At 23.3% G+C, this 24,956-nt stretch overlaps 1 protein-coding gene across 3 annotated transcripts in view; it reads left to right on the forward strand.

Annotated features, from left to right (window-relative positions):
• Window positions 1-24,956, forward strand: part of LOC122853047 (regulating synaptic membrane exocytosis protein 1) — a 51,311-nt gene that overhangs the window by 22,776 nt on the left and 3,579 nt on the right. For 2 of the 3 annotated variants that reach the window (XM_044153266.1, XM_044153267.1), the window contains exons 10-19: window positions 6,218-6,390; window positions 6,980-7,051; window positions 11,260-11,384; window positions 13,617-13,726; window positions 15,256-15,323; window positions 15,458-15,516; window positions 20,158-20,324; window positions 20,481-20,696; window positions 21,041-21,372; window positions 21,593-21,772. In XM_044153266.1, the coding sequence (XP_044009201.1) occupies window positions 6,218-6,390; window positions 6,980-7,051; window positions 11,260-11,384; window positions 13,617-13,726; window positions 15,256-15,323; window positions 15,458-15,516; window positions 20,158-20,324; window positions 20,481-20,696; window positions 21,041-21,372; window positions 21,593-21,772 (1,502 nt within the window). Of the gene's footprint in view, window positions 1-6,217; window positions 6,391-6,979; window positions 7,052-11,259; window positions 11,385-13,616; window positions 13,727-15,255; window positions 15,324-15,457; window positions 15,517-20,157; window positions 20,325-20,480; window positions 20,697-21,040; window positions 21,373-21,592; window positions 21,773-23,662; window positions 23,806-24,956 lie in introns of all 3 variants that reach the window. The other variant, XM_044153268.1, reaches the window with a different exon arrangement.

Here is a 24,956-nt window from a genome sequence, read left to right on the forward strand (position 1 = left end):
AGATTTAAGGACAGCATCATTACAATAATTATTATTGGATGATATATCATTAATTATTAATTTTTTTCGTTCATAATAATTATTGTCTTGACTGCTTTGAAAGACTTGAAATTAATATTTTTAAGAACTTATATATGTATAGAAAAAATTAAATTAAAAAAAAACCAAAAAGGAAATAAACCGGTAAATATATGTGTTGGTTCCGCAAGCACGTCGTACTGATGACGTAAAATTTCTCATGTCTTGTCAGAGTGTTGAAGGTATAACGATAACTTGGTTCGTGAAATGAATAAAAAATAAAATATCCAACTAATATTTTCGTCTTCATATTTCTCACTCAATTTTCTTAAAGTCTATCATTAGTAACCATGGAAATGTCACAATGCATCTTAATTATTTTGATTTTTATTTTCAATAAATTTATATTTAAACGAAAAAAAAATCAACAATATGAAAAAAATTATGATTTTTAAAATTAATGATAAAGTCTGACACAGGATACAAGTTAAAAATATTTAATGAAACGAATGTCCTAGGATGGATAAAATCGATAGAAGACATTGAAGAGAGGGAGTGAAATACCTGGGTCGAGTGGACCTTGACATGACACTCGATCTTTTATACTCAACGACGTATACATGCTTTATATATAAAAGCAAAGTAACGACTGTCTATGTACATTTAAATTCAAAGTTTTTGGTAGATCAAGTTCAAATGTTCACTTGAGCATACAAATTAAGAAAACGATATACAAAGATATAAAATATTCGGTTATTTAAAAAATTATTTATCGCTTAAGTCTATTTTCTATATTTTATTTTTATAAAAATTCTCCCAAGAGAACAAATCAGTAACTTTTTTAAATTTTTTTCAAATTTGCACAGTGAATAGAGACGAGTTTCAACAACTCTCAAAAAAATTCTTGTTCTGGGCCAAGTATTAGTTATTGCAAAAAAAAAAAAAATTGTATTTTCGAGATTTTGGGTTTATGAAAATTCTCCCCTGGGAAAATGTATCAGTATAAATATTTTTTTAAACTTGTCAGGCAATTAGAGACAGGCTTCAACTTTAATTATCTATTATTTATTTTAAAAAATATAAATTTTCAAATTCAAGAATTTATAGAAAAAAAATATTATTAACCTGTAATTAAAAAGTATCAAATTTATATCTCGTTTTAAATTTATTTATTATAAACTATACAAATTCAAGAATTTTATTTACATATATTTATCTTAAATAATATATCTATTAAACAAAAGAAACAAAAAAAAATATGATCAAAAGACACTGTAGTTAATTTTAATTTTATAATAAAAAATCAGCTATTAATATTATCTACCGACATGACAACGAATTGAAAAAGAAAAAAAAATTAAACAAAATAGAGTAATTTAAAATTAATAATATCTCTATTAGCCAAAAAGAATTTATCAGCTTAATAATTCAGTTGTTTGCCTGCCAATTGAGAAAAAAAAAGAAGACAAATTTTATTTTCATTTAATTACTTCGGTGATGGTGCTGTTGGTCTAACGGCCTCTTCATATGATGGTGGCAAATCTAAATGTGAATTTGGACAAATAACAACTTCTGTAACAGTCTGTAACTGAAAACAAAAAATAATTTATAATAATTAAATTTGCAAACAATAAATAAAATACAAAATATTAAAACAATTCCAAACTTACATGAGGATTAACAGCAAGTGGTACAATTGTATCATTTGGCTGTTGTACTCTTGGATTAACATTGCGAATAGTATTTTGTTGATCTGATTGTTCAAGTTGTTTAACAAAACTTATAATTGTCGAAATTAAATACTGCTCAAATACTGTTAAACAAATATATATAGAAAATTAATTTTAAAACATAATATTTTCTGATAATTAATTATTGAATTAATTAAACATACAGTAAACTAATATAGCAGCAATAAAACGATGTAATTCTGTTGACCAATCACATGAACGAAAAAATACTGATTGCACAAGGACAAAAATTGCTGTCGAAAAATGTAGAAAATAACAAATTGATGTTAACAACAGCCAAGGAGTACATGTTGATCGTTTACGCTGTAAAAAAAAAAATTATTTATTGTCTACTGTTCAATGAAATTATAATATTATTAGAAAATAATAATTTTACCATAAAAGCACCATGAAGTAACGACAATGAGCAACAAAAGTATGCAACTACAAGTATATTTCCAAGCTCATTTGACAAAATAGCAGGAATAAAAAATTCAAAATTGGCTGTTTTATTTGATGAACATTTTATTTGTACACCTTTTCTTGCTTGGTTTGGTAATGGAAGTTCTGGATTATTCCAATATTCAAATATATCATAAACGAAAGGCAATGAAAATATCTAAAAAAATTAAATATATATTATTAATATTTTTATAAAGAAAATTAATTATTTTTTTTAAATCTTACTATCGAAATAAGGGCAATCAAAATTGTTCCTGCTCGAAGACTGAAATAGCAGCAGAATGTTTTCATCTGAAATAAAAAATTTAATTTATTAAATTGTTTAAATTATATTTATAATTTTTATTATCTTTTAAAATTACTTAATAGATACATATATAGAATAAGATGACTTTTAAAATAAAAAAGTACAATAATAATAATAATAATTTTAAAAAAACACAATCATAACCTCCAAGCCCTATGTTCTATTTTTTTTTTATATCAATATTTTCTCATTAAAAAAAATACATAATAATAATATTTTATATTAAAAAATACCTTTTGCATTATTGACTTTAAAAAAACTGTGAAATTTTTTAATAGAAAATAATAAAAATGAACTAATTAATCAATTGTCAAAAAGCAGTATAAATAATTATAAATTTTAAATGTTAATAATTATTTCAGGCAAAGTTTTTTAAATCAATCAATTTTATTTTTTAAATCAATCAAGTTTATTTATTATATCAATCGAGTTTATTTCAGGCAAAATTTGCCTGGCAAACAGATACTGGCATTTTTTTTTTTTTAATAAACTAACATGATAATTAGACTTGTATATGAAAAATAATTAATTAATTTATTATTGTTAAATGAAATTTTTAGTAGAGATAATTAATGTAAAAAAAAAATTTACAAAAGAAATTTTTATTGATGACTCACCTTGACGTTGTTGGATTATTGAGACAGTATTCAGTCACTTTATCAATTACTTTTTATATTTTTAGGAAAGAATTGTTGTGAGAATAAAAAACAAAATAATGTAACTGAAATTGAAAACTAAAATTAGGTGTAATTTTAATTAATATTATTTTTTATTTTATTTATATATATATTGGTTATTAATTAATAATTACCTTGACAAATTTTCACTTTCACTGTTCACCCGGCTGAGGTTGAATGATCACTAAACTACATCAATCATTAAAAAGATAGAAAAAAAAAATTTTTTTTTTTCGTTATCAGCATAGTTTGTTTCGTGGCTATTTTAGTGACGTCACTAATCTCAACAAAAGTTTTTTTTTTTTTTCATATGACTAATAAAATATTCGAAATTTAAAAATATATTGATTAGACGATAATAAATTCATTTAAAAATCGCTTATTAAACTTATTATAAACGATATAATAAATTTTTTTTTTTTTCAGCTAAATTATTTTTTAAAAATTGTAATTATTAAAATAATTAAAATAATTTTAGTATTAATTTTTAGATTTTTTAAATAGTGCATCAAGTCTTGACTTTGGAAATCATATGCTTTTGTAAAAAAAAAATTGGATGGATAAAAAATAAGTCTCATTACAATTGAATACGACACGCTTTTTTTTGTAACAAAAATTTGTTTTTGTTTTTTTTTCCGCGATTGCATAAACTTCAAACATTAAGAAAAAACTTTTATTATATATTTTTTTTTTTCATAAAACTTTAGAAATTACTATCAAATGAGTTTCTTTATGTTAGTTTGCCTTCTGGCTTTGTAATCTACCCTCGGTATCTTTTAAAAATAAACAAAAAAAAACGAGAAAAAGAAAAAAATTCTCAACCAAATAAATAATTTTTTTCAAGTATTAAATTCAGTCTCATACCTAAGGTATATCTAAAAATTAAATTGTAAATATACTCTATAATAAATACATCTTGTCGATATAAAATTTTCAAAAATGAATATTCAATTAAATCATCAAAGCACTTTATCGATTAGTCTTTCTTAAAATCTATATAGAAAAAAATTGTAAAAAGAATTAAAAAAAAAACTAACGACAGAATAATATGACTCTTCCAAAAGTTAAGATTAGACTCTTCACCCAAATCCAATCGAAAGGTATAAAGGCAGAAAATAAAAAAAAATAAAAAATACTTTTATTTTTTAACGCCACGTGCCAAGAATATAATTTTATTGTATTTTTCTATTTTTTTATTTTACCAACAAGATATGAACACTTGAACGATATCCTTCTTGTGTATGCCATGAAAATAAAAAAATAAAAAAATTGTTTGGTAGGTTATAATAAATTTGAACTGGTCCTGAATGTACCTCTCGTATGGATTTCCATGGAAATCGCTATTTTCAACCCTCACTAACGCAATACAATGGCTTTTCTATACTTTTTTTTTATTTTTTGTTTTTTTACTTATCTTTTTGATGTAAGTGAGGATTATCTAGTCTGTGTGGATTATATCGATACTAAAATGACACCTTTGGGAATAAATTTAAAACTTAAAAAAAGCCAAGGGCTGATATACGTAAAAATTTTATTTTTTTTCCTCTATTTATTTTTTATTATTTGCATAGTAAAAAAAAAAAAAAAAAGAAAAAAGTAAAGTGTTTGAAAGTACGTGAAGGAAAAAAAGTTTTTTTTTTTTATATATATTTTTTATACAAAAAGACATGAAATTGTGGCTTAAAATGAGAAAAAACATTTAGGGTAAAGTTAGTGGCAAGTACTGTTGTTGCTTATAATATAATGAAGAAGCTTTTTTGAAACAAAAAAAATATAAAAAAACAAAAGTAGTGTAAAATAATAATAACAGCACAAATATTCCAAAAGGGCTTTTATCCTGCTAAAACAGTCAAACAAACTTTTGCCCCTTAGTTGATTATTTTTACAACTTATCACGACTGGGTGTTGCAGCTTTTCTTATTACTTTTTATACATTTTTTTTTTTGTTATTTTCACCTATTTTTTAGACTAGCTACACTATGTTTAAATTCTTGTCACATGCATATTTAAATAATGTAATTACTTTCATCAACACTAACAGAATAAATTGTAATATTTAAAAAAAAAAAAAAAATTTATAATATTTGTGTAATAACAAAAAAAGAAATGTAAATTAAAATTCAATTTTTAGGATTTATATTCCTCGAGATTTGTCTGGTATTAAATTGAATTGTTACTTTATGAAATTTATTCAGAGTATAATTTGTACAGGAAATACAAGACCAAGTTGCTTGTTACAAATGTTGATGATGATTGTCAAAACTAACGAGAACACAACTTTATAAAATTAAAGTGAAATTATGTTGACACACAAATTTTTGAAGATAATAATAATGATATTTTAATAATACTAAATTCACATAATGAAAGACAGATATTTCAGATGAAATATTTTTATTAAAACTACTTGAATTAATTATTATTATTATATTTATATACTCTGTTTGTATAGATTAAATAATTTTAAGATAGCTTTTAATTTATATTTAAAAACTCAACTCATTATAACTCAAAAAAATATGTAACTATTTAAAAAAAAAAAAAAACAAATACATAGTAATAATGAGCTTAAAATGTTATCAAAAGGATCAACTATTTTAAGTGTAATTTCGTTAATAAACATGGATTTGTTGGTAGAATGAAAACCGAGTTGTAATAATAGATAAATAAATTCTCAAAATTCTCGGTCTAGAACAATTGTGATACAATTTCGTGGAAATCAAATTTTCCAACATTACTAAAGCCTTTGAAATTACTAAACGTAAGTTATTTGAACCACTCCAATTACATGACGTTAATAAATCATCACAAATACCTTGTATTATCAGTAATGATTAAAAACTTTTCCAAATTTATTAACCATCATTTTTTAAAAATATACTGGCTGGAATAATTTTATCTAATTTTTTTTTAATTTGACAAATTTGCAAATATGTATATCGATAATTTATTGTTATTTAAATTAATAAACAATGACAGTATAAAATTAGTTTGCTATAAATATATATTATTTTTTTAAACAGGCCAGACATAAACATGATACGATCATTACCATCAGTACCAATATCAATTAAAACAACACCAGCAGCTGTCTCGCGTGTTGCTGCACAAGATGATCGTGAATTACCACGTCAAGGAAGCTTGGCAGATGGTGAAGGAATTAAAATTGTCATTCATGATGTTGACAGTGATCATGGTATGTTTGATATATTCAATTTTAATAATTATTTAATGATTATTTTTCGGCGATAAAAATCAATTGACTATATACAGAGAAAAATTAAATGTATTGATTTACATAATCCAAATGAAATACAGTGCAAAATATTTAAATATAAATAGAAAAAATAAAAAAAATTACTAATAATTTATATCGACCACGTTTGTTCATTGCACTCACAATTTTATTATTTTTTTTTTTTTTGACAGTTTCATTATTGAATACGACTGGGTTTTTATTTTTTTTTATTCATGATTATTTTTTATTTTTCAATAAAGGGTGCATTAAAAATGGGGTGTGGGCAACCGTGCAGGGTTATTGTTCCCAAATCGCCATTCTGCTCGATCAAGTGTAAAGTAATGTAAGCCAATTTTTTTTTTTATTTTTTTTTTTACCATTTAAAAACTTGAGAACCATTTTGTATATTAAACACCACTTTTATCCTCTGATTTAATTTAGAATAATATAATAATTTATCTACATGTAATTTTATTGCATTCATTCATTAATTTTCATTGAAAAAATAAATAAATTATTTGACATTTATGTTATTTTTTTTTTTCAGGTCCAAGAGTGAATACAAAAAAAAGGGTTGTCTTGAGAAGGGATCCACTACTGATGGACAAAGGACATAGAAGTAAGTAAATGTTAAAAAATATTTTAAAAATCTATGATATATCCAATAAAAATAATTAAAAAATAAAAAAAAAAAAAAAAAAAACGAAATTTCATCATTAATATTATTTTATTTTTTCAATAATAATAATAATAGTTTTGTAATGAAAAAATTCCGCAATATCATAGTTTGTAAGGGATTATATATAGCCACCGTATATCTATAAAATAAATATCTATGTCATGAACGAAGATGGAATACCAAAATACCAGAATTGCAAGCTAACAACTCTCTGAAAGCTTCCAGGAAGTTGCGTTGGTATTTGCAGTTATTCACTTGTAAATTTTAGTGGAAAACTGTCCAATACAATACAGACAAAACTGTTTATAATCTTTGGAATTTTATTTTTCCCACCTATTCAAATAAATAGATGAAAAATAAAATATATTTTTACTATCAATTAATTTTTACAATGAGAAATTAAATTGAGAAATTTTTTGAAAAATTAGCAATGAATATTATTAATTTATTCATATTTAATGTGTCGCAAAATTCAAATAAAAGTTGTGACTTTTTGGATTTTTTTTTTTTGAGAGATAAAGCAGAGATAAATTGTGTATTTATAAATGTCTTTGTAAATGTGCATAAGGATAAATCACTATCTCATCAAAACGTGAATCAAAGTAGGTTACATATATTAGTTTTCAAATAGTAAATTGTAATATAGTCATGGACATGTATTATGTATTTGCCCTAGTTTTATACGGTCAATGTAAATTGTCACAAACAAATATGTTACAATTTATTTTTTTTTTAAATCCACAAAGTACTTTTAATCAAGTATAAAAATAAAAATAAACTGAATAAACTTTTGGCATCATTTTACACGCAACAGGTTTATATTTATTTATTTATTTTTAATTTTTTTACGATATCAATTATAGACATTAAACAATGAGGAAAATTAATACTTATTAAAAATTTCATCATTAATCATTGAACCACTTATATAGTCAATTATTTTTTTTTTTTTTATATAATGAATAAAGTTTTATTTTTATCTACGAATAAATTGAATTTTAAAATTAAAAATTTCAAGTCTTCATTAAAGTAGGTAAGAAATAAATGAAATAAATGAAATGAAAAATAAAAAAAAATTATTTTTTTTATCAAAATGAATATCTGTAAATGATGGATTCATTTCCGTTCTCATTTCATGGATATTTGATTAGTATTTTACACACAAAACAAATCAAAATATCAATGGAAATGAAAGAATGAATGAACATTGAATAATTAAATGTCGCTCACCTATTGACTGATATTTTTTTTTTTGAATATTATTATCGATAAAATATAGTAGATAATAATAAAAATTTATAAAATACAACATCATCCATACATAGTATTTTTTTTCTTGTAAAAATTCAATTATTTTTATTTAAAAACACGTAAAATAAAGCTCAAACTTTTTTAGACTGCTCTTCAACATTTTTTTTTCTCAGGATTAAAAATAAAAAAAATATATATCAAAAGGTTACGTTAGAAAAAATTGATTTTCTATAAATATTTATATACATTTCGATAATAAAAATCAGAGTCATTTTAGTAAAGATAAGTATATCATAAAGAAAAAAAAAGAAAAGTACTGTCAATTTGTCTTCAGTGACATTCACAATCCTTATTCTTTGACCATCATTCTATTGAAACAACCCACTTGAAATCGTATATCTTGTTGACCCTAGCTTTTCTTATTTTATTTATTTTGTTTTTTATATAAATATATATCTCTTGAATCTTTGCGTATGTGCGTTTTTACTACTTGAGAGATCAACAGGTACACTGAGTGAATCTATACAGGGGTCACGCGATCGTTAATCTCAAATTTGACCACATAAAATAAAATGTGCAGTTAATAATTTTCATTGAAACAAAAAACTAAAAACTAGCTAATAAAAAAAAAGTAATAAAAACGAATATAAAAAAACTATTAATCAATAAATTTTATGTTTGTTACTTTTTTTTATTATTAACAGCTTGCAAAACATGAGGTTTAATTTTTTTTTTTTTTTTCTAAAATTATTTACATGCATTTAATTTGCTGATTAAGCAATCTTGGATAATTATGAGCATAATTATCAAATGGTACTTGACCAGTTGTAATTAATATCAATGCATGAAGAGGTGTTTAAACTAAAACTAGAACACACGTAATTTCAACAGCAATTTGATTGAAGTAATCATCCAATTATTTTGTGTGGTTAACCCAAAAATATTCTACATTTTAGCTAACCAGTAGGTTATTAAAATTTTCATTATCTACTTATGTTGTTCTAGTTTTACAAGCATCGATTATTTGTAATTTTTTTACAGTTAAATCAATAATTAGTTGAAGAAAGTTTCATCTATAAAATTCAATAATAATAGCATTTTAATAAAAAATATACTATTGTAAATATATTTGAGGAAAAACTTTGAGTCAAAGAATGATTAATATTAAAAAACAAAAAAAGTTTGACTATTTATATTGTTTTAAAGCAAGAGAGAAGTGTCAAGGTTTAGTTTGTATGTGTGTTGTAATTGACTGCAACAAGACACTAATCAAGTGGTATCGATTATCAACAATCAAGAATCTCTTTTGCCATGTTAAAACCACAGTGTTAGCCTGATCAAAGTTAATTCTAGCCAAACTATAAGTGACGTAATAACATTGACCTTTTGCCTTAATTATTAATAATAAAAAATGTCAACTATCACGTACAAAGTTTCGTCATATATTGTACTCAATCTCCATTAATAAATTTTATCATTAAAGTATACTTTTATTTTGCTGAAACTAAAATCTTTCTTCAATCTTCATTATATCAATATAATAATAATAAATAATAAAAATTTACTAAATTATCTGACACATATTAATCGACAATTTTTTGGTGAGAAAATTTATCTTAACATGGCCTGAATCGTGTGGTCAAACCTTAATTTTACCACACTTTGCGTGTTACAAATTCATTTGCGTGTGCACATTATATTCATATATAAGAAGCAAAAAAAAAAAAAAAAACTAGGTGCGTTGAACGACATGATTCGATCAAAAAAACATAATCATATTGAGAAAAAAAACAAGCCCAAAGCAAAAAAAAAAAAATCTATAATTACTATATATTTTTTAAAAAAACATTTCATATAGTTGTTTAAATTTTCAATTATGTTATACTATTTTTGATATATCATCAATTGATAATTAGTATACATTAACAACAGTATAATATAGGATAATTACAATTGTGTTGTTTAAATTTTGTTAAACTGTATAAGTTTATGTTGGCTAATGGAGCAGACACAAAGGGGTGTGGTTTATGCTAATGGGAGAAAAACGAGAAGAGCTTTAGGTATATATTGTTGTTGTTATTGTTGTTAGTGTTTTTGTATATAAATTTATTATAGTATATGTGTTTTCTCGTAATGTGCAAGGATGTTTGCGACAGCTTTGCGGTACACCATTACACACTTATCTCGAGTATTGTGTGCCAGCTGGCCTTTACCGATATGACAATGTTTCTAACACACACACACTATACATGAATAAAATAAATATAAATATACATCTTCATGTACATTATTTTCTATATACTCATAGACTATCAAAATTTATATTTCAATAATTTAGCCACTTGTATATATTCATTTATATTTTTTATAATAATATTTGGGTATTATTTTAAAATCATTTTTATTACGTATGAGTGAATATACATTTTTAAAAAAATATTTATATATTATAACGAATAAATAAAAATCAAAAACAATGGTGGTCATAAAATTCTGTATAATAAAAAATATAAATTACGTGAAAATAACTTTATCCTTTCAACCGAAAAAATAAAAAAAAATGAAACAATAATAATCCGAGTTTTTAAAACTAGAGGTATTGTTTTTTATAAAAAAAAAATAGTAAAAGGAAATCAAAAAAGCAACAATAAAATGAAAATATATAAAAAAAAAAAAACTATTGGTATATATATTATAGAGGAATGGAAAAAAAAAATTATATATTCATGTGCATTGTGGTCCTCTGAGATTCACGAAAACAAGATTTATACACGAGTGAAATAAAACTATGATGAAAATATGCACACATGTCAATATGCATCAAATATATAAAATATTAAATTATTTATTTGTTTTAAATATTATTTATTCATTTTTCCTTTTTTTTTTTGTTTTAGCTAGAGGATTTGGTATGAGAGTTGTCGGCGGAAAAACTGGCACAGATGGACGGCTTTATGCATCGATTGTTTGGACAGTACCAGGAGGACCAGCTGAAATGGCTGGACTACAAAAGGGTGATAAGGTAAAATATTTATAAATTAATCCATATATTTTCATACTAATTACATTGGAATTTTTAATTAATTATATATATCAATATGAATTACTCGTTAAAATTCTATAACTGCGTCTGACTAAAGCTTGACTTGTTCTACTTTTTTTTTTATAAATAAATATCTTCAAATGAAATTAATCAATTTATGCCACAAAAAAAAAAATTGCCTTTATAATTAACTATAAAATAATAATAAAATATATTTTTTTTAATATTTCGCGTTTTATATATGCTGAAAAAAAAAAAAACTTAAAATAAATAAAAAAAAAAAAAAATCAGCAATAATTAAAGCGAAAAAAGAATTTTCTTTTTTTTTTTTTTTGTTTTTTTCAATATCTGTTGATAACTGATGTCGTCATTGTTTGAGCTATATGCTTCCTCTAATTGGTAAAAAAAAAAAAAATACAATGGCCATAGGTAAAGCTCTACGTGGGCGTGTAATATTTTAACTTTTCATCTGTCATTTGATTCTCTGGTCTATTTTTTAATTATCTTTTTTATTTCAATTTTTTAACAGTTAATTATACTTTTAAAATACCTATACTTTCTTTCAACTATTTATACTTTTTTTTATATACATTGCCTGCCAACTTGAGAAAGATTTTTGTCTATTTTTTTTTTTTATATAGACATTGATTATTTTTCATATAAAAATATACTTATATAGTTATATACGCCATTTTCACGTTGTACTTTCATTGATAACGTGCTGATAACGGACATATTGTGTATGCCAATAACGAATTACCCACGTCAAACTATCGACAAAGTCTTCAACTGAATTTACTTTTCATGAAATACTTGAAAAAGTATTTTTTTTTTCTTGTTATTTTATTTTTTTCAATACTTGATAAATCGTTTCAACAAATAAAATTAATATTGAAAATTGTTTTTCCCATTTTAATCATGAAATAAAAATATATAATTCAATAATCTCTTTTATTTTAAATATATTATGAAAAAGAAAATAATTTTAATAAATCATGTCAGATAGTTTTAAAAATATTTCTATCAAATTTTTAGCATAACTTGGGTTATATGTACCACACCTCATTTATTGTAGTCATAACTTGAGTATTCTAGGTCGCGGAATGTTTATGAGAAAATAGAATGATGGTACTAGAAAATTGTCGACAGACACGACAACAAACATACCACATTATAACCGAGTTTATAAAAGTTTTACTTTATTTTTTTGATAATAACTCATTTGAAAAAAAATAATAATAGTGATAATCAAAAAAAAAAAAAAAAGAAATAGTTGCAATATAATCGTGAAATAAATTTAGAATAAAAAAAAAAACAAGTTGACTAAAGTGAAAATGAATATAAAAAATAAGAAAAGGATCGTTCTCAATTTTTTGTCAAAGAGGTTTTCTTGTTTGGAAATTGCTTGGGCAATGCTGTCGCTCAAGGACAATATTATTTTTTACTTTTCATCTTCTTTTGTTAACATTACATGAATAGATGTTTTGTTGACGAAAAAAAAAAAAAAAATAAAGAAAATACCAACTGACACAATGTATTTTTATTAGACTTGATACATTATCTAATTATTTTCATTTCAATCAAACAACTAAATAGCCAAAATCAGAAATCAAATTATTTTTTTTTGTTTTTTTTTTTTATCATTGTATAGATAAGGTATTGTCTTGAAAATTATTTTTCTTTTTCTTTGTCGAAAATTGAGTGATCTCAAAAGACAAATAAAAGCTATTTTTCAGAATTATATAACAATCATTTTCTTTCATTCTTATAAAAAAATTTCTTATCACAAAATAATTTTTTCAGACAAAATAAAATAAAAAAAATATATCTAAGCTTGAAGAATTATATCATGGATTTTACGATGTTCCGATAACTCGTCGACTAATGTGTCTCGTCACTGAGAGCTTAGAGATTCAGAATCTTGAAATATTACTGTCGAAATATCAAGGGAGAAAAGTAAAAAAAAACAATAGTTATTTGTTTCTTGGATATATAAATAAATATATATACAGATTGAGAAAATAATCGACACATTGCGCTATCAATTCGAAAGATTAATTCACATTGTATTAAGTAAAATTGATGATCAATCTTTATATCAAGATTTATAAAAATTGTTTCAAGTTTAAAAATTAATTTATATCAATAGTTATTAGTTAATCATTGTGTCTATAAATTATAATTAAAATATAATTTTGTATGTTATTCAAGGTTCTTGAATGGTCTGGTGTATCATTGATCGATAGAAATTTTGAGGATGTTGCTCAAATAATTGAACACACTGGTGATCTTGCTGAGCTTGTTGTCGAACCAGTTGGCATGTGAGTAATAATTAACAATTTTTTTTATATTCAAAATGTTCATCATAAATAATAAGAAAAAATATAAATAAGTACTTGAACAAAAGTCGAATATTCAACGAAACGAAAGTCCTTTCATTTATATTCACAACTATTTCTATTTAAAAAAAAAACTTTTGTATGTGAATTTTTTTGTTTTAAAAATATATAAAAAATTTTTTCATGTGAATACTCATTTCACCGAGATATACACTCGAAAATTGTTGGCTTGTCACCACAAAAATACATCACAATAATTGTCTACATTTTTCATAAAAATTAATACTCACTTTTAAATATTTAATTGTTTGTTTTTTTTATTTTTGAATAAAAACGCTTTTAAATAATTACTTTTGGTACTTGAAAAAATAACAAAAAATATTTGAATTTAAAAAAAAATTTAATGACTGAATTACCGACAGAGACAAACCGTCGCTTACCCCCTTCGCCATTGTTTTTTTTTTTTTATTCGCAACGCAAAAAGAGAGCGACTATTATTATTATTCGAATTCCCAGAATCGAAGAAAAAAAAAAAAAAAACAAAAAACAAAACGATAAAATAATATTGAATATTTAATTTACTCACATGAAAAAAAATTACTCAATTCAGCTAGCGGTATTATGTTTGTGTCTTTTTCTGTTAAAATAAAAGCAAAAAAATAATTAATTATTTAGATAATAAATAGAGTCATAAAATAAATTGCAAAATGGAGCACTTTGAGATGACGCCATGGCGTCAAAAATAAAAATTTATAAATTCACTTAAATTGATAAAAAATAATGATATTTACCAAATTATTTTTATACCAGTCGAGAGATTATACTTTTGCGGATAAAATGATACACAATTTGTTATTTGATCGATAAAAAAATATAATAATAAGGCTCAGCATCGGAGGAGGTAAAAAAAAAACAAACCGACGACGTCACTACACTTTTTTTTACTGACCCCTACCGCCATCCCCCCGTTTTTATAAAACATAAAAAAAAAATTGGCGTATTTGCGCATGCGTTGTAAGATTAAAAAAATAATTAGTTGGTCAATTTGTTGTTTATTTTATTTATAAATAAATAAATAAACAAATTATGTTTTTTAAAAAAATAAAATAAAATAATTAGTGATTGATATCAGGTGAAGATGTAGGCATTTGTTGGCTCAAAAAAAAACCCAATAAAAGTGTTGATTGTTATTAAAAAATTGTCGTGTAATCATCATCAAAAAAATAAATGAAACATCAGTGTTAAAAATAAAATAAAAATGAGATATCAAAGTTGGCATTGAGTGAGTGATATTGACAAGTGCCAGAATAAATTCACATGATTGATCAGTGGATCCAATTCATGTGCTTCATCAGTGGATCCAAGATGACAAATTTATCAACACTAAACTATTAATACATCTATCTAGACAATTGTCAACATCAAATTTACAATTTATTACTTTTCATTACATTAATTGTATTTTTTGTTAAAATTATTTATTTTTTTCTGTTTTGTTTGATGAAATTTAGTGGAGATCAGCTGGATGACATGCCACCATCAACTGGAAAAACAACTGGAAATCTTGGTCTTCAATTAGGCAAGTTTTTTTTCATCAACAATATTGTTGTTGTTGTTTATTTTTTTTTTATTTATTTAGAAATAAATTAGGTCAACGTTATCAAAGCTCCTTTGTCATCATTCATTTTTTAATATTATCAAAAATTTTTACAGACTCGGAAACGGATAAAACACCAACATCACCAACACGCAGGAAACTGCCAAAGACGCCGGTATAATAATGAGTTAATAAATTAACTCTACACGTGTGACCTTTTATTATCTTTATTTTATTTTTTAAATCACTTATTCACCTTTCTTCTTAACTAACATTATTCAATCACTTTCTATTAACAATACACTATCGGCCATTAATTTTTGTTTATTATTATTTTATAAATTTAATCATTTTTATATTTATTATTTGCTATACATGTTGTTTATTTAATAACTAAAAAATAATTAGAAAAACAAATGACAAAAAAAAGGAAATAATCTAATATTAAATTATTCAAATTATTTTTCAATGATAAATATATTTGTGAGTTTATTTGAGCTCAAAGTAGAAAAAAAAAATGAGTAAATTAGCTGTAGAAATACTGCTAAAATATTAGAAAATATAAATGAAAATAATAATCTTATTTAGGATATTTAAAAAAGTTTAATTAAATATGTGTAAAGTATTCTTTGATTGTTTACATGTTTCAATGTGTAAATGATTAATTAACAAGTGTGTTACTTGTAATTTGTTGTGTATTCTTCAAACGTATATTTGTTTATATATATTTTTTTTTTAGTTTAAAATATTACGATGAATTGCGTGACAATGAATTTACACATGACATAAAATAAAATGTCACGTTAAATATTAATTTAGAAAATATATTAAGATTCACTTAAAAACTGTGTTTTTGACGACTGGTGAATCTTGTAAATAAAATTTAGTGCACGTCCAAAATTAACAAAAGAGAACAATCTAATATTAATTATACAAATGTTAATCAACTATTGATACAAAAATATTTGTGTGCGTGATAAAAAACAATCAATATCTCATTAATTAACAATTTTCCCTCGACTGTACAAATTACTGCACAATTTTTTTTTTAACTTCATATTCAACATACAATTTTTTTTGTCATTTCATTTGTTTTCTTTTTTTTTTTTTCAACAATATTTATTTATTTATTTTTTTTAGTTATTTTTGTTTTTGTGCTTGTCATGAACGGTGCCCTATTTCACTGTGATATATATACCCTAAAAATTTTCAATATTCCCATTTGAAAAATTGAATACAAAAGAAAAAAAATTAAATAAATAATTGTTTAATTTTTTTTCTTTTTTCAAGTAAATTATTTCATCTCAATTAATCGTACATGTGCCAATTTAAATATTCAAAAAATGAATTTAAATAAATGCTTACGTACAATCAGCACTAATATTTTTACCCTGTGAAAATAATAATAATGTCTTTCAACTTGAATATAAAAAATAAAAATTTATAACGGAAATAAGTGGTAAAAAATAAATTATTTCGAAATGAGCAATCAACTGGAAAATGACAGGAAAAAAACAAAAATAAAAAACAAACAAACAGTAGAAGAGCTTAAAAAAAAGAACAAAAAAATATTCAATTAAAAGTGGATTCACTTGGATAAAAAAAATAGATAGAAAAATAAAATTTTAATAAATATATCTTGGTTTGTCTAAAATTTCGGTGTTTTAATATAAATTTAATTTGATGAAATAATAGTTACAAATTTAATAGTTAATTATCGATGAATACAAAATTTATAAATAATAAATTTTCATGAAATTAAATTTTTGAATGGTAATAGTTATGAAATAGACAAACACCAAAACTTGCAGTAAATTAATTTGATGTTTAAAAATAATAAAATATTATTTATAATGACCATTTATTTTTTAAATATCGTGTAGTATAATAATTAACATATATTTATTTGATAAATGGATAAAATATATTTAATTCGTGATAAATTTAAAGCTGAATGTACCAATATAAATATATTAAAGTAAAATTATTGCAAGTATGTGTCAACTAGACTGAACTAAATGAGACACTTGTAAATTTGGCTTGTTTATTTATACATTAGATTTTTAGTTGATTGAACATTTTACTAATAATTTATTATCAAATATATATGTGTAGCATATTCAACAATTTCCATAAGATCTAATATTTCATTAAAAATTTAAAATAATCGTCTTTTTATCCAAATTATTAATTTATTAATTCAATTCAATTATTATTTTTTTCATTATAATTATTATTTCATATTTATAAATTTTTTTTATACTCAATGACATGTTGATTGTTAAATACAATTTTCAAACTTACTTGTAACTAGAAAACCAATCAAATCGTTTTAAAAAAAATTAATATAATTAGATGTATATATTTAAACTTTGTCAATAATTACTCAACTATATTGGGACCTAAAATTAAAATCAAAAAACAACATTGGTAATAGCTAAATTATTTCTAAAAAATATCTTTGATTTTTTTTTTTTCTTTTTAAATAATCATCAGCATATAATATATAAGCTTTGAGAGAGAAAAAAAAAATCAAGACGTCTATCGAAATGATTCTTGTTGCTGATGAATAAATAATTTATATGAAAAAAAAAATCAAGTGTCAGTTGGGGTGAGAATGCGTCTGCAACTGAAGATCCCTTAAAGTCCCGTTAAAAATAAATGAAAAATAATTTAAAAACAAAATTAATAGTTTTGTTGTTTCATATATAAATGTCATATGAATGTAAATTAAAATACATATTTATATTTTTTAAATAAATAATTAGCAGTGCAATTAACAAAAAAAAATAAATAAAAACGGGCTATTTGGTGACAACGTTCCATTGATTAATTAAATTAACAGTTATTTTTTTTTTTTAAATAAACACAATGGCAATTCGTTTCTCCAAAGAAAAATATAAATACATTTGATCATGATAAATGGTGTTTATAGATTTTTAGACTATTTAAAAAATTATTGTGTAATTATATAAAGTCCAAAAAACACAAAAGAATTTTAATTCAATGTGTAAATAAATAAATGTAAAATGAGAATAAAAAAGAAAGTAAGAGAAAAATTTAATTAAAAAATTTTTATAAAATAATAATTTAATATAGTAATATTAAAAAGAAAAAAAAAAAAGTTTTACATTATCGAATTTTTTTGTTTTTTAAATAATCTTCTTTATTTTTATTTTAATTAATTTTTTTTTTCTCTCTATACTCAATCATTATAATTTTCATTGGCACAATTTTTCATTTATCAAACTAAAAATAAATGTGTCCATTATTGTCGTTTTTTACTGTCTCTTAATTATTTTTTCTAATCCCATTTTATTTATTTTTATATAAATATATATTTAGATTGTTTATTTGTGCCCCTCGTAAGAAATTTTAAAAAAAAAAAAAGAAAATTACATGATTATTGTAAATAGAATAAATAACCGCTGACGAAAATGATGAAAATGAAAATGTAAGTTATGGCTATATGATAAAAGTTTTAGCATAACTGGCCCTCACGCTACTCTTCCCAACTGGCACGACTCTAGTAACTTAGATTTTTTAATTTATATATTATTTATTCTTAAATTTATATTTTTTCATTTAATGTTAGTGTGATATTTAGTTTTGTAAAATTATATATTTTTTTTTCCTTGTAATCCTTGCCAAATGTCTCGCAGCAATTTGTAATTATTTTTTAAATTCAGTGTACTTTGAAAAATTATAAAATAATTATTAACTCAATTATTATTTTCAGAGTACATGATGAATATTTTTTTAGAATGTTTGTAGATTTATAAAAAGCAAGTAGATAATTCAAAAATATTTTTTATAAAAAGATTCTCTGAAAATTAACAAAACTAATTTTTTAAATTAAAATATATAATTCTAATTTTATTTTTTTTTCTTATCATCATTCAAGCACAACGACAGAGTATTTGCTTTGTGGAATATTGTTATGTATAGAGTAATAAAACTACCACTAAAATGCGAAAGTTAGCAGTGGGGTTGGCTAAAGAAAAAAAAATATATGTAGAAAACAAAATACAATATATGATACACTTTTTTTTTATTTTATTTTATTTTCATACCCTTGGGTGCCAGAAAGTAAGAATGAAAGGGCGTGTGAAATATATCAGACGGTTAAATTGGTATACAAATATTTCTAAAATTCAAGTTGAACAAACAATCATACCACTGATTTTTATTTTTAAAAAAATTATCAAGATATTAAATATGTTCAGTGCATGTAAAAGTTGTGCTGCTTAAATAAAAAATGTATATATTTTTTCAATTTGTGCTTTGCATGTTATATGTTTTTATATTTCTTTAAAATTTTTCCCTCTTCATATGTATCTATTCTATTTGTCTTAAAAAAAAATTATTATTATTCATTCCTTGTATATCAAAAGGAAGAAAATAAGAAATTTCTTTTTTATTTAATTTATTATTGACTTTAAAATAAATATATATAAAAAAAAAAAAAAAAAATATACCAGAGCACAGGCAAAGTGTTTTCCATTTTTATATATAAAGGTATTTTTATATATACGCTAGTAACTTTCTATGTAAATTTCATTGGTGCATACATGAGTGTCAAGAGTCTAGTCAAAAAATAAAAAATAAAACTACAAACTCCAGAAAGTTTATATGTATATATACATATATATATGTAAACTTTTTTTTAAATAAAGAAATAAAAAAATACTTTGCTTGTACGTGGTTGGGATTTAGAGCTAAAAGTGATTATATATATAAAATGTTAGCCAAATGTTACAAGGTTCACATTAGAATTTCTATGTATTCATGTATATTTTTTTATTTTTTATTTTAGGAACAAATTGCCAAAGAACGACAAGTCACTGGTAGAGTACAAATACAAGTTTGGTATGAAAATGACAGAAAAGAACTTGTTGTCTCTGTTCTTGCTGCTGATGAAATTTGTCTACGTGATCCTGATACTGGTTCACCACCAGAAGCATTTGCTAAACTTGTTCTCTGGTTTGTTGATAAATCATTATATTTAATAATTTTTATATTCATGTAAATAAATAAAACAAATACTTTAAATTATAATTGAATTGTTAAAATAACTCTTTGATAAATCAAACATGATTTTATAATTTTTTTTAATTACCTTGTTTGTTTTTTTTTTAGTGGTGAACAAAATTCAGTTCAAACGGAAGTTGCTGGACCAACTCAGAATCCGATTTGGAATGCGAATTTGACATTTCCTGGTATTGCTGGTGATAAGCTCATGGATAAAACTATCGATTTGACCTTATGGGATTGTACACCAGATGGTGAAAATACATTTCTTGGTGAATGTGTTGTTGTATTACAAAATGCTTTTGAAACTGACCGAGCTGTTTGGTAAAAATTATATTTATTTTTTTACAAAACCTTTCACTGAAAAAAAATATATAATAATTTTTTTTTTAAATAACAATTTCCGATTGCGGTTGTTACGTGCTACTGGAAGCTAAAAAAAAACTCGTCTTTATTTTTTTTTTTTTATATATCCAAGAAAGAGTAATATGATACTGTCAATTGCACACGTATAAATAATATTTTTTATCATTTTATTATTTTTATAAAAATCCATTAGATATTTTTTCGATTTTTTTTTCTTGTACAGAGATGGTTAATTAATTATTTTTCTTGACGTCTCAATTTTATCCCATGTGTTTAATTTCTTTTTTAAAATGAATTTTCAGGTATCGATTAGAGGATCCAAAAGGTTTGAGATCTGGCAAATCACCATATGCATCACCAAGAGGTTCATTGTCAACTGAAATTGCCCAACGTTTATTAAGACGTGAAATACGTGAAAGAAGTTATAGTGATGATACACCAAGTGATAGTGGTAGTCCTGAGCCATATTTTTTACATCCAGATCATGCATGGCAAATGAATTCACGACGTGGATCATCACAATCTGAACAACTTGAAGTTGAACCGTATGAATTAACAAAAGATTACAGCAGATCATTACCAGGAAGTCGAAGAAGTAGTTTTCAAAGCCAAGGAGGAGGCACTGATAGCAAACGTAATAATTTATTTTTCTATTTAAAATTTATATTACCAAGTCAATGAGTGAGCTGGAATGAGGTCAGGGACAAACGAGATTTAAAAATTAAAATTCCTAATTTTGGCATTATTGATCCACTTAAAAATTCAAATATTCTTTTTAAAACTCGGCTATCACACAGACCAATTGAAACTTGAATTAGATTAACAAGTGAATATCATGAATATAATAATTTCAGGTGGAAGTATTGTTGATAATGATATGCCAGTTGTTTATTACAATCGTGAACGTCGAAGAAGTTCAGTTGCCAGAGTTGTTAGAGATCCTGAAGAAGTATTAAGATCACTTAAAAAAGCAGCAGCTAAAGGAGAACTTAATAGAACATTGAGTCTATCAAATGAAAAAAGACGTGGCAGTCGTAAGTAGACTATTTTTTATTTACAAAAATATATATATTCAATTCAATCATTTGTCCTTTTTATTATTGCCAAAAACAAAATTCATCATTGTGTTATTTGCATTGTCTGTTTGTTAACTATTTAATTCAATCATTCTTTAAATTTCTTCTTTTTTATCTTATTATATTCATTATTAAAATAATTTTAAATCATGAATTTTTATCATGATAATTTAAAAAGCATTGACTTTGTTACCTTTGACATTTTCTACACTTGACTTTGCATAAATTGAAATACACAAGCTTCTCTCATCATCTACATCATCATTTCCCAAACCATCAAACTGTATTAAATGACGTTTACAAGCTGTCCAACATCTAGAGTGTATTCATGTCAACACGAGTCGAATGTCAATTTCCAAACTCTCATATACAAATATATGTTTGTATGTATATATTTTAATGTTTCGTGTTTATATACAACAACCATCAAAATGCATCAACCTATTGTGTTGTCTGTGCATCGTTTTACATCTACATCTACATGTTGTGTGTGTCTATCTTTTCAACATTCATTTATACACATATCTTTTCATTTCTCTATCACGATTACACATTTGAATATCCATAGAAATTCACAACTGTATGTTACACTTGTATGTTTATAATACTCGTCATTCATACAAAAATTTAATTAACAATTTAAACATTTTTCAACATCATTTTTTCATTTTTTTAATCAAATTTGAGACAATAAATTTTTTAAATGTGTACGAAAAATATCTATTTTATTTTGCATTTATATTTAACATTTTTAAATGATAAATATTACATTTTTATTATTATTATTTTTTAGTAATTTGTTGGCTGACATATTTCCATTTTTATTTAATTTTTATTAAATAAATAAATTTATTTATACAATTTGGGTTTAACTATAAATTTTTAAATTGTGTGTTAGTTTTTTTCTTTTTTAAAAAAAGCACTGTTATTTATGGTTTTTCATTTATTTCATTTTATTTATGATGATTTTTTATTTATATTTATTTTTTTTTTCTCTCACATCACTCTCTCGTGTACCATATGCTTACCCTGTGGCACTTTGACCGAGCGAACAGATCATTTTTACCTTAAAATTCAATTTCAAGTTTTTTTTTTTTTTCGATTGCCAATAAATTTTGATTTTTTTGTTATATTTATTTTATTTGTATATACAATTTTACTTGTGTTGTATTTTATTTCGAGATCTTTTTATATAGTAAATGGATATTTTTTTATTTACTTTTAAATTATCTGTATATAAAATTGAAATAATATTCGGTAAAATAAAATTCACTGTGACGGTTTTTCAGTGTTTTTCAATTGATTATTTTATTTTATTTTATGATAGCCCAGTGTATCGATGTTCAGCATATTAATGTTCTACGTATTTGACATATAATATAAAATATTTTTTTTTAGAAAATATATATATACACACGCTTTAATCGTGCGTCAATGTTTCAATTCAAATTTCCATAATAATAATTGCACAAATCATTTGTCTTTGTTGATTAAATATTGACTCAACTATTGCTTTTTATTTGTTAATGTTAAAAAAAGAAAAAAATATATAAAACTAATATAATTTTCTTTTTGTTTCAATATTTATTATCTTCATAATTTTCATATTTATTTTTCCGGCTGCCCACCTGCAAATTCGGTTTTAAAATAATAATGATACAATTTGAAAAAAAATGAAATAATTGTGTGATGTTCGCTCGATCAAAATGTCGAAATTAATCCACAAAAAAAAAAAATCAAATAAAAAAATTATTTAAAAAAAAATAAATATCACCAACCAACAAACCACCATCACCAACCTATGTTTGAATATCGGGCCACCCGTGAAAACTGGGCCCGACCAACCAGAGTGCATAATCCCAACAGTAACTGTGTGGCAGTGCGAGCCTGTGTCTCCGAGGACCGGTAATTCGGCCCCTCAATCACTACCGCACTCCACACCACCCCGATAATTAACGCAAGGCATTGTCGTCCAACGATTGAGGGCACTGGTAAGACTACTCTTTGTCTTATTTTAAATGCTCTTTTTTTTTTTTTAATTTAATTTAATTTAATTCCAAACAATCAAAAAAAAAGCTAAATAAATAACAATCAATCTTTATCACTATCCAATTTCCATGAAATCCAATTAATAAAAATTTTTATTTACGTAAATGGAGAAAAAAAAAAAAAAACTTGTTTATAGATTTAATAAACATTGATGTTTGTTTTTAAATATTTTTTGTATAAATTACACAGTTAGAAATAAAAATATAAAATTTACAATTTTTTAAATGACAAAAAAAATTGATTTACAATCTTTTTTTTTAGATTTAAATATTCTTAGATGTTTAAAGTTTGTTCTCTTTAATTAATTATATAAAATACATTTTACGTTTTTTTGTATCTAACTGTGTATTTATATATTGTTTATATACTGATTTTAATGACAAATTGATGTCACTTGTTTATCAGTTTATTTTTGCAAAACGCTATATGGCAATCCTGTAGCTGCTAAATCAATTTGGCTATCCAGATTTTTTTTTATTAAATAAATATACTACCATGGTATATATTTAAAAAATGTGGCCCTTAGATATTTCTATACTTTGAATAATAATTGTAACCAGTTGATATCGCAGTTGTGTTTTCTGCAGTTGATTAGGTAAGACCAATCGATGATGAAATTGTCAAAAAGTAAAATTAATTAATTTATCTGATGTATTTTAATAATTCAGATTTAAAAATTAACTACTTTTATGATAATTATACTCATAATCGATGTAGTCAAAAATATTTTCCTCTTAGCTTTTGTAGAAATTAAATTTTCTATTTTTTTTTAATTTTACAATTTATTTTTTTATACAACTTTTGGTATTTTAGATATTTTATTTAATCTTGTTTTACATCCTCTTTGTAAATCTGTTTTTTTTTTTTTTTTTATTTATGATAAGTAGAAGTATGAGTAGTTATATTTTTGAGGCTTGCATTATTATGATAATGAACGAGTAGAAATTGGCACGAGTAGATGCAATGAAATGAATTAATTAGAAAAAAAAAAAATTTCCTATTTTACATTCTTTTTATCTTCTTTTCTACATAATATCTGTATTTTGTAATTAATTTTTATTTTTTATTTCAACAATAAACAGGTTTAATAATA

The sequence above is a fragment of the Aphidius gifuensis genome, linkage group LG3 (assembly GCF_014905175.1).
Source record: "Aphidius gifuensis isolate YNYX2018 linkage group LG3, ASM1490517v1, whole genome shotgun sequence".
In the NCBI taxonomy this organism is placed as follows: Eukaryota; Metazoa; Arthropoda; class Insecta; order Hymenoptera; family Braconidae; genus Aphidius; species Aphidius gifuensis.